The 10,984-nt window shown below is 39.4% G+C and overlaps 1 protein-coding gene across 26 annotated transcripts in view; it reads right to left on the bottom strand.

The window, feature by feature from the left end:
- Positions 1-10,984, bottom strand: part of SGIP1 (SH3GL interacting endocytic adaptor 1) — a 148,791-nt gene that overhangs the window by 1,909 nt on the left and 135,898 nt on the right. For 25 of the 26 annotated variants that reach the window (XM_083742959.1, XM_083742982.1, XM_083742981.1 and 22 more), the window contains one exon: positions 2,915-10,576. In XM_083742959.1, the coding sequence (XP_083599085.1) occupies positions 10,554-10,576 (23 nt within the window). In that variant the 3' untranslated portion in view covers positions 2,915-10,553. Of the gene's footprint in view, positions 1-2,914; positions 10,577-10,984 lie in introns of those variants that run through there. The other variant, XM_083742968.1, reaches the window with a different exon arrangement.

Here is a 10,984-nt window from a genome sequence, read left to right as displayed (position 1 = left end):
TTCCCCCACTGCTGCAAAATCCCTGTGGTGGTGGGGAGTTTCAAGTCTAATTTTTGGATTGTAGCCGCCCAAGTTCTCCTCGGAGTACGTGCACCGATGGACTTAAGTTTGTCACATCCATTAATTTAAGTGGGCCAACTCTGAATGCAACCGCGCAATGGGTAGAACCCCCTGCCTATGACGCAGCTGCAAGAGGCGCAAGAGCCCTGTTGGAATGGGGGCGCGCGCTGGTGGGAGGCCACTCCGTTTCCTGCCTTTCTACTGCCCCGTTTTCGGGGGTCCCAACAAGCCTCCCGCCGGCGCGTTCTTACCTTTCCTCTTCCTTCTTTTGCTGCTGCAGGACGGAGCCGCAGCTGTTGCTGGTTTCCAGGGTGACCAATCACCCCGCGGAGGCTGTTGCAGCCGCGGAAGGCGGTCAGGGCGCTGCTGCCTCCGCCCTCATGGGCGGGAAGAGGCGGAGGAGAGCCGGTCTCCGCTTCCCGCCTTGCGCGCGCGTCCCAAGGTGGCTTTGCCGGGCGAGAAGAGGCACTTGGAGCGCGGCTCTAACAGCAGCAGGGCGCTCCCTCCTTTCCTTGGCTGTTTCTCCGTCTCCCCCCGGAGCCTTGCATTTTAACTGCGCACCAGTGGAGCAGCTCTGGTCACTCGTTGAGCTTGGGCTCGGGGGTCTTGTGAGGCACGTCCTGACACGGGTAGGAACGTCGGCAGCTGCCCTCGTCATTAAAAAGGAGCATTGGAAAGTCAGCTCGCCAAAGGAGCCGTGTGGGGAAAGCGCTATGGTCGCCAGGAGCTCCTGTCTGTGCGCCTTGGTAGCCCGGAGATTTAGCAAAATCCCTGCCTTGCTTTCTGCTTTTACATGCTACTACTGGCCGGTCCCTTTCAGGCCAAGTCCCGATTATCCACTTTGGTGCAGGAATAGAGGGCGCTCTAATTAAAAGTCGTAGCCCCGTATTAGTTTTACAATATAAGCGCTTATGCCACGTGGCAGCTCCTGTACAGTATAAGGTGTAGAAAGCCGATGGTGAAAATGCCAGATTTCCTACGCTCTCCCCGCTCCTTTAAGTGTTCTTGTGTATAAAATGATGAGCTAACAAAAGAATAATCTAGTGCGAACCTGTGGGCCTCCAGATTATGGGAGTGAACGGTACTCCCCCCAAAATATGGAGAGCACAAAGTTGGGAAAGGCTGGTGCAGACTTCGGGGCTATAATACTGTAACCCTAAATTCCCATTTTTCAGTTTCCTCCAATATCCATCTCATTTCAGATTTAAATAACAGACTGTGGGAAGAGAGTCTGGGTAGTTACGTAGTTGTTTAATGTACGCAACCAAATCCTATACACGCATACTTAGGAGTAATTTTCATGGAATACAATAATTGTTTCTTAGTAGACATGTATAGAATGGCACTGTAAATATTGTAAATGACTTCTAAGAGAAAATAATGCAGCACAAACATAAAACATTTTTAGATTTGTCATTTATTTTCAAGGGGGGAAATCACATTTCAAGTACAACTTATTTAAATTTGTTCTTATGTATAGAATTTAATAAACTTTGTTCTGAAACGGGGACCCTATTTCTTGTATAATATCATGTATGATAAATAATTGCATATTCAGGATTTTGTGAAATGGATGATTAGGGGGAAATCATGATGGAAAGACATTTATAAAAATCATTATTTACAAAAAAAATAGACATTTGTATTCTAATCTATAAGGAAAGAAACACTGAAAATATGTGGTTTTATGATTATCTTCAACAAGTCAATACGACACATTCATATTACCAGTGGTCAGATATAAAGCTTTGCTGCAGTGTTTCTGATGCAACAAACCTATATAGTTTACAATTTTTCTCTGAGACCATCAGGTTAGCAGCAAAGCTTTCATAACAGACTAAGCAGTAAACAGGGCCAACTAGACTAATAGTATATTTCATTGCACACGTAGGCTGAGAAGTCCAGACTTTTAAACAAAAATGTTTAAAAATATACATGTGTATTTTAAGTCCACAAATATCTATAAACAGTTTATACACAAGGTTTTTTATTATAAAATGATATAGTTCGATATCTGATAAAACACCAGGGAATCTAATTCAGGTTTCAAAATTCCTTTAGGGTTGAAATCACAGCTAAGAATTAAGACCCAAGGCCTGCAAATGCTTATACACATGCTTAATTGCATGCAAGTCAATAGTGCCTTTGAAAACATGTGTACAACAGTTTGGCAGGATTGGAGTTTAGCATTTGAGTTTGATTGAGCCAGTTAAATTAAAAAAAAAGTGTGTGCCTACAATTCCTTCATTTTGAAAATCCATCTCCCCTTCTAAGACACTAGCATAAGTGGTATTCTTAAGTGTCTAGTTGAGAAATGATGTGGTAGTTTTATAATCCCAATTTACTGGAGGTAACAGCTAAAACAGCTGTATTCCATATTCATACTAATTTGAAATACAATTTATTAATGTTAAACATTGTTAAAGTCACTAAAAGACAGATTCTAGACTTTCACGTACTGCTTGGCCTATAGTGAAATTCCTGCTCATGGGTAAACCCTTTGAACATCATCATCACACCAATCCTTGAAATCAAAAGTAAGAGTTCAGTGGCAGCAACAGTAATCCTTTCTTGAAGGTCAAAAGAGGTCAATTACTTTGTGATGTTGTAAATTTCTAACCACGTCTAATGGAGCAAAACGCTGAAGAGCATAAGATGTCCTTTATCACTAGAAATGCCACTTACATAAACTTTCAAGAAAGAAATTCCAACTCTGGTGTAGACCCAAGATTGGGATTTTCCCATGGGAAAAAGTATTCATTATCATATTGCATTTGAAGTGATTTGGTTATCATGGTAATCTTCCAAATTAAAAATTTAACAAGAAAAGCTTGTTTAAAATGCCTTTTTAAAAAAACAACAACAAACAAATACATCTACATTGCAGTGATACTGAACTGACTCGACACCTAAGTAGATGTCAAACATGAATGAGATAACATTACTTTGTTTAGTTAAAAAACAATGTACAACTTTTTCCAGAGTGCTCTATATATGCAGAGGTATCCTGTAACTTCTAATAAAGTTGTACACAGAGAGGAGTCTTTCCTATTAAGCTATGGTAAAGGTAAAAAATTGAAGAACAAGAATTGGAGGACAGAGGAGCTGTCACTACAATTACGCTAAATCTTTAAGTAAAAGAATTATTTCAATTTTCTTGTCAGGCTCTTTAAAAATATTGATCCCTTTCAACATGATTCAGCCATTTCAAAATTACTCTTATAAAAGATAAAGTAGTGATTGTTCATGTTAACTCTTGCAACCAGAAGAAGCTCAGAAAGCACCATCAGTATACTTGTACTAGGGTCAGTCAAGAGTGGCTTTCTTGTTTGCAGCTTGTTGACGATTCACAATAGGGTTGATTGATCCATATCAAAAGAACCCTGTTAGGTACATGCAAGAGTTAGTGTGTTTATATCAGCTTTTCTTTAGGATTTTTGCTGTTACCAGCAGAATGCTTGGGAGTCCCACTTAGAAAGGGTCTTCCTAGGCTTCAAGAGTAGCTTACTTAGGGCCACGTAAGAGCAGCTTCCCAAAGGTAAGTTTAGAAGTCCCATGTCATGATTTAGACTGCGGTCATTGTGTGAGTGGAGTTCTGCTCACACAACAGGACTTCCCTCTTCTCTCCCTGCATGCATCCCAAATCTGCTTTGGTGTCCCAACACTCAAGCAGATTTTGAGGGCGTAGAGGCAGCTGGGTGGTGGTGGGGCTGTGGTGGTGGGAAGTTCTGTTGTGCAAGTAGAAGTCTTACGTGGAATGGCAGCACTGAATACAACCCATTTTTGCAATGGCTTTCATATGTTCAAACAAACATCTAAGCACAATGGTTCTTTCCCATTTTAACAGTTTCAGGTCTGATTTTTCTTTATCACATACAGTAGAAGGTAAATAGAGGAGGAGTATCAGAGATGCTCTATACAGTCAGCAAAAACAAGACCTGGAGCTGACTGTGGCTCAGATCATCAGTTTCTTATAGCAAAATTCAAGCTTAAACTGAAGAAAGTAGGAAAAACCACTGGGCTGGTAAGATACAATCTAAGTCAAATCCTTTATGAATAGAAGGTGGAAGTGAGGAACAGGTTTAAGGATTTAGATTTGCTGGACAGAGTGCCTGAAGAACTATGGATGGAGGCTCGTAACATTATACAGGAGGCAGCAACGAAAACCATCCCAAGGAAAAGGAAATGCAAGAAAGCAAAGTGGCTGTCCAACGAGGCCTTACAAATAGCGGGGGGGGGGGCCTAGCAAAATGCGAGGGAAATAGTGAAAGATACAGGAAATTGAATGTAGATTTCCAAAAAAATAGCAAGGAGAGACAAGAAGGCCTTTTTAAACGAGCAATGCAAAGAAATAGAGGAAAACAATAGAATGGGAAGAACCAGTGATCTGTTCAAGAAAATTGGAGACATGAAAGGAACATTTCGTACAAAGATTATCATAATAAAGGACAAAAGTAGTAAGGACCTAACAGAAGCAGAAGACATCAAGAAGAGGTGGCAAGAATACACAGAGGAATTATACCAGAAAAATATGGATATCTCGTACACCCCAGGTAGTGTAGTTGCTGACCTTGAGCCAGACATCCTGGAGAGTGAAGTCAAATGGGCCTTAGAAAGCACTGCTAATAACAAGGCCAGTGGAAGTGATGATATTCAAGCTGATCATGGCCACAGGGCCCATCACCACCTGCCAAATAGAAGGGGAAGAAATGGAGGCAGTGAGAGATTTTACTGTCTTGGGCTCCATGATCACTGCAGATGATGACAGCAGTCACAAAATTAAAAGACGCCTGCTTCTTGGGAGAAAAGCAATGACAAACCTAGACAGCATCCTAAAAAGCAGAGACATCACCTTGCCAACAAAGGTTCGTATAGTTAAAGCTATGGTTTTCCCAGTAGTGATGTATGGAAGTGAGAGCTGGACCATAAAGAAGGCTGATCGCCAAAGAATTGATGCTTTTGAATTATGGTGCTGGAGGAGACTCTTGAGAGTCCCATGGACTGCAAGAAGATCAAACGTATCCATTCTTAAGGAAATCAGCCCTGAGTGCTCACTGGAAGGACAGATCGTGAAGCTGAGGCTCCAGTACTTTGGCCACCTCACGAGAAAAGAAGACTCCCTGGAAAAGACCCTGATGTTGGGAAAGATTGAGGGCACAAGGAGAAGGGGACGACAGAGGACGAGATGGTTGGGCAGTGTTCTCGAAGCAGCATGAGTTTGACCAAACTGCGGGAGGCAGTGGAAGACAGGAGTGCCTGGCGTTCTCTGGTCCATGGGGTCACGAAGAGTCGGACACGACTAAACAACAACAATCAGAGATGCAACTTGAATGCCCAACTGTTGGATATGTTGGTGCACCTGAGTGTTACTCAAAATGTTTATTCTACAGTGGCCTGCTAAATATTTTTTAGGCTGCAATCTGATGCCTACTTACCTAGCAGCATGCCGCACTGAACGTAATATGACTTACTTCTGAGCAGACATGTCCAGTACTGCATTCTAAGGATGGTAATTTTAAGTATAAAAAGAGAGAAAAGACAACTAGGTTGTATTTTTGTTACGATTTTATATATTTCTTCTGAGATATCATAACTAGTAGCTGACCACTTCGATGGAACTAAGTGTATTCTGCCAATGAAGTCAATTAGAACTTTGCCTGTTACATAGTTTTAACTATGTATGCAACTTTGGACCAATTATTGGGAAGTGGCTTATGGATGATATGAATAAATAAATATCTGAGCAGGTAAGATTTCAACTTCCAAGCACTTGGTAGCATCATTCGCCTTTAAAAAGTGTATACCTTAGCTAATGATGCTTGATTTGGCTTACCTGTAAAACAGTATTCAGCTCAGTTAAATAATTCAGAACCAAACAACAGATCTGCTGCGCCTAGGGTCTTAAAAACACAGCTAAAATATTATGATTGTCCTAAATACAATTCTAAGAACCAGTTCACTTAAGTCCCTGACAAGAGCAAGGCTCAGGGTCACATGTGCCCCATACTACTGGTATGTCATACATATGTATGGCTCTACAAATGTACACTCCATGCAGCACGTAGTATTCTACGTATGGGGGCGGGAAGCACAGATAGGATCAATCCTCACTCTCAAGTCTTCATGTCAATCAGGATCAAGTAACTAAGTAAAAAACAGCACTGACTTTTTCTTTAAACCTAGACTGCAGAAACTTAAAACACACATCCCTTTCCATCAGATGTTTTCATGCCAAAGGCAAACTGGGGGTGAAGGAACAATTTTTAAAAGGTGTGACACATGCTTTAATACGTAGTATGAGCACTGAAGAAAGTTTACAGCCACTAAGATCATCCTAAACAATGTGGAATGGCAAGAATGCTCTGCAATTTGGTAATAGCATAAACTATGAGTTAACTATAGGTGTTAACTGTGTGGCATATATAAATTAACAGGAATGTTTTCCACTTTGCTTAAAAAGAAAGCGACATTTTCAAATATAGTATGGAAGCCACAAAGAAGAATGAATTAGGTTGTAATTTTATACTCCCCTACCTGCAAGTAAGCCTCACTGAGTGCCTAAGTAGATGTGTATTGGATTGCACTGTTAAGAGTGCCTATTCATGCATTAGGCCATGAAAGTAAAGCCTTGTTTGAATTCTGTATTATTATTTTTTAAATTACATTCAAATAAATTGATTCAAAACCAATCTAGAAATAGGTGGCCCATTGAAGTTTAGTTGGCTTACTGAATATTGCATATTGTATCAAATTAAAACAAAACAAAAAAACCACCACACACCTCATGTGCTTCATTAATCCTGTTGAAGTACTAGATACTAGGTTAATGTTTTATAAACTTGAACTTGGTAGAAATGTAATCTCAACTTTGTATAGAAATAATGCTTTACTTTCTAATATAGTTTTAGAAAACCTCTACAGCCTGAACCTATGCATATTTACAGCAAGGTCAGTTCCACATATTTCAATGGGACTTGCTCCTGAGTAAGTGTGCATAGGATTTCAGCCCTACTTATACCTTTAAAACCTATTGTTTCCCTTCCAATTTTTGCATGCAATATAGAAAGCTGTTTCCATTTGAATAGCTTGCTTGGAAGGCATGCTGTGTTTTGATTCTGCTTGTTTTATTTTATAAAACAGTAGGCCTTTCTGAATATGCCTTGCATGAGAAAGTGTAATCCATCAGAAGTTACTACAGATACATGAATCCTCTTCACTCTCCCTGCTGATGACTTGTACTTACTGGCTCAGATAGTCCCCAATTCTTTCTTCACCCAAGAAAAGCTAAGATGAAGGAGTTAGATTTTAGTTCTTTTCTGAACTGGGTAACCTCCATAATGACACTCAATTCCTTGTGTATCTTAGCTATGCTTACTACTTGAAGATGACCCTGTAGGTGAAGCTGTTTCAGAGGTACACTAGAACTTTCTTTGCACAAGTGTGCTTGGGGCTGATAAGACAAACAATGTGTGCAACACAGCCGTCATGCATAGGCTGCATTTTTAATAATTGAAAATGTACTTCTAGAATCAGTATTCAGTAAAAAGCTTTTGATAAAGCCTATGGGTGCTGCACAGAAATGCAAATAAAGCTTGCACAAGAGCTTCTTTTACTACAAAAACTTGGCGAATAACTTTTTTTTAAAATGACAGGACATGTTTTCATTCCCTTTTTCAATATCATTGGTGGATCAGGACTTTTGAGTTGTTACAGGGAGAAATATGGATGGCACTCCCATGGTTGCCAGCAGTTGATATCGCACACCCTGTGGCAGAAAGTGCTGGAAAAAATAACCGTATTAAGAGCTAGGGCATGTTGGCCATTAGTTGGACCTTTTTGCGGGAAGATGTGAATACTGCTACATTAACTGCTAAATAAGGCAAATGGAGAAACTTTTTTTAAAAAGATATTTTCTTCTATTTATAAATTATTTGTTTTTGAACGTTTGCAGAATTTTTTTCTAAGATTGGGATAAGCTATATTTATGTTGGATACATATCAAATTCAATTGTATTGAACATATTTCTCTCCATTTACCTGTCTGCTCAGAGATTTAAAATCCCTAGTTTGCTTTTAGATTTTTTTTGAAGGTGAATTTCTTTCCAGCACTGAAAATGAATTTGCACACTAATATTTTTCAAATGCACATCATGTGCTATTTGCATGAAAAAAACTTTTTAATTCAAATCAGAATGTGTGAACTTTTTGTGGACAGTAATGACATTAGCTATAGGGGTTTTTTTTAAGCTCACAATTATGTGAATGCCTGGTAACTTGTACATGTTGGAAGAAAATAAAATTAGTGTAAGCAAAGTTCTCCATCCATTAGAGCAAGGCAAAAACTTGCTTTCTCTCACTCCAGCTTTTGTAATAAGCATCATGATGATGTCACCAGAAGGCCACATTTACTTTCACATAGAAAGATCAGACACATGTCTAACATGGCAACTTTTAGGAACACAAAGTACAATATAAGACTGTTTTCCACCTCAAGCCACACAGAGTTCTAGCAATTCACAAAATCAACATCAGTGCTACAGAGAAACCAGTGGGGCCAAAGAAAAGTAGTTATATTTTTTATATTGTGTGAAGTATTTTCCTCAAAATTAGCTCCTCAGGTTTCTCATCCAAGATTCATATTAAAAGAAATTCTCTGTTATTTTCTCCCTTCTGATGATATATGAAATTTCAGCTTCTACCACTTTAGGATATCTATTTCCCATGCTTGTTTCCAAAGGGATATATAATTTATGACCGGATTTCCTACCAGGACAGCCTCTGAGTTTGTTTGCTTGCTTTAATGCAGATACAGCTGTTCCTCAAGCACAGCCATTTTCGCATGCAAATGAGACAGTTGGATGCCAACCTACTTAAACCTCAATGTAAAAAAATACTAGTTGTGTGTACAAAAAAAGCAGCATGGATACTATCCACTAGTCTCATGACCCTCTGCACAACTCCAGTGAGCCCTCTCATTAGCTCCTGCTGTACAGGCTGCAAGCTTAGCTGCCAAATGAACAAATGCAGCAGAACTAAAACACTATAAATATCTAGCAAGCATTTCAGCAACATAAGAGAACTGGACAGTTTTGTTCTTTAAAAAGTGCTGCACTCTCCTTTGCGATGGATGTTAAGAAATACCTCAAAACTGATTAGAAGCTTAAAACCCAAAACGTCTGTTTGAAGAAAGCAGAATATGCTGGCAGTTAAATATCTGCAGGGCAACTGAGAATCCAGTACGATTAATGATTGTGCCACCAATTCTGCCACACAAACTTAGTGCAGCTACGGTTTCTCACTATGAAGCTACAACACAAACCTTTACAGATTAAAACACGCATGAATACATTACTTTCGAGCTCTTTCTCCCTTCACTTGTGCCTTAGACTCTTGACTAGGAAATGTAAATTTTCTTAGCAAGGAATCTGCATGCATATGGTATTGTAAAAATAAACAGGCATGCCTACCAAACTGGAAGAAAAACTGTTGCTGAAATAAAACACAGTCTCTTTTATACCCACATAAAGATGTATTTGTCAAAAGTTATCACATTTGTGTTTTAAACTGCTTATTTGAGCCCAACCCACCAGAAGCTTCTCCTGTGCAAGACTTAGTGAAAATAACTGGAACTGCTTCGCTGCCTGGCTGTGCTTTCATTCAATTCAATACGGCTTGCATAGTGAGGAGGTTTCTAGTGGACGGCCCCCTACCGCCACATCTGATGTCAGACAAAGGGGAAGGAACTGAAAGCTTTTCCAACACATGCTTCATCACAATGGAAGAGTATCCAATAACTTATATCCAGACCTTAAAAAAATATCAACTTGTTTTTACAATGAAAAAGTGGGTGGGTGGGGGGAAGATACATTTCTGTCATTGGGGGAAGTATGCTATAACCACCACCACATTTACTGAAAATGTTCTGCAGTTAAATCAATCAAATACTTAGAAGATAGACCTGTTCATTCATATAACTATTTATATGACATACTAAGGGCTAAAGGAAAAACGGAGTGAATTTGCAGGTCTTTAGTTAAACTTTCTTTTTTGAGGCACCCCCTTTCTCACAGCAATTAGCATGGTATTCAGATTGTATATATTGACAAAATGTTATCTACCTCTGAAAGCATTGCGCCATTCAACAGTACTACTATTAAATTTATATACCACAGTTTAAATTACACCCATTTCATGAATGGTAAAATGCTAAAACTCAAGTGTCTAACTGCCAAAATACAGCCTTACTGGAATGAGTACAATTTACAAATACAATAATTACAATTTAAAACATTAACAATATTACATCTAGAAGTAAATACTGTAGGACTGGTCAACATGGCATTTTCTGAGGGAAAATGTTGAAAGTTGCTGACACTTCCAACAGAAATGTCCCAAGTACAGGATTTAGTTTTTCCTCAAACAGCGTATAAAACCCGTTCACCCACAGCAGTCCTCAGCTTTATGGATTTTCCACATACTTGCATAAACTTCTGTTAGTTATCTGCCAGGTATTTTCCTGAAAGGAAAGTGATAAAAGGTATGTTAAAATAAAAGTTTCATAACATTAATAAAGCTCGTATGTATTTTTATAAACATGGCAATTTACAATAAGCCACTGTTCATGGTTTACCAGGTCTGAGCAGCATGCTTTTCCACACCAACCAATCACTCCCACCTTGCTTCTCCCCTGGAGTGCCTGGGACCAACAAGTCATGAAGACTTGGCTTGTTGCAGCCAAGCCCAGTGGATTGTTTCTCTCTAACAAATGAAAGCATGACTTGCTGATAATGAATTATTAGGGCAAAACAAGCCACAACACCAAGTTCAGACCTATTGATAAGCCAAGTCTTCACCACTTACTGTTCAGTCCTAATAAGCCATTAACCATGGCTTGTCATTACATGCAAACTGGCCTATCAATTAA

Source organism: Podarcis gaigeae (genome assembly GCF_964106915.1).
Source record: "Podarcis gaigeae genome assembly, chromosome: 6".
In the NCBI taxonomy this organism is placed as follows: domain Eukaryota; kingdom Metazoa; phylum Chordata; class Lepidosauria; order Squamata; family Lacertidae; genus Podarcis; species Podarcis gaigeae.
This window is presented reverse-complemented; position numbering and strand designations above follow the sequence as displayed.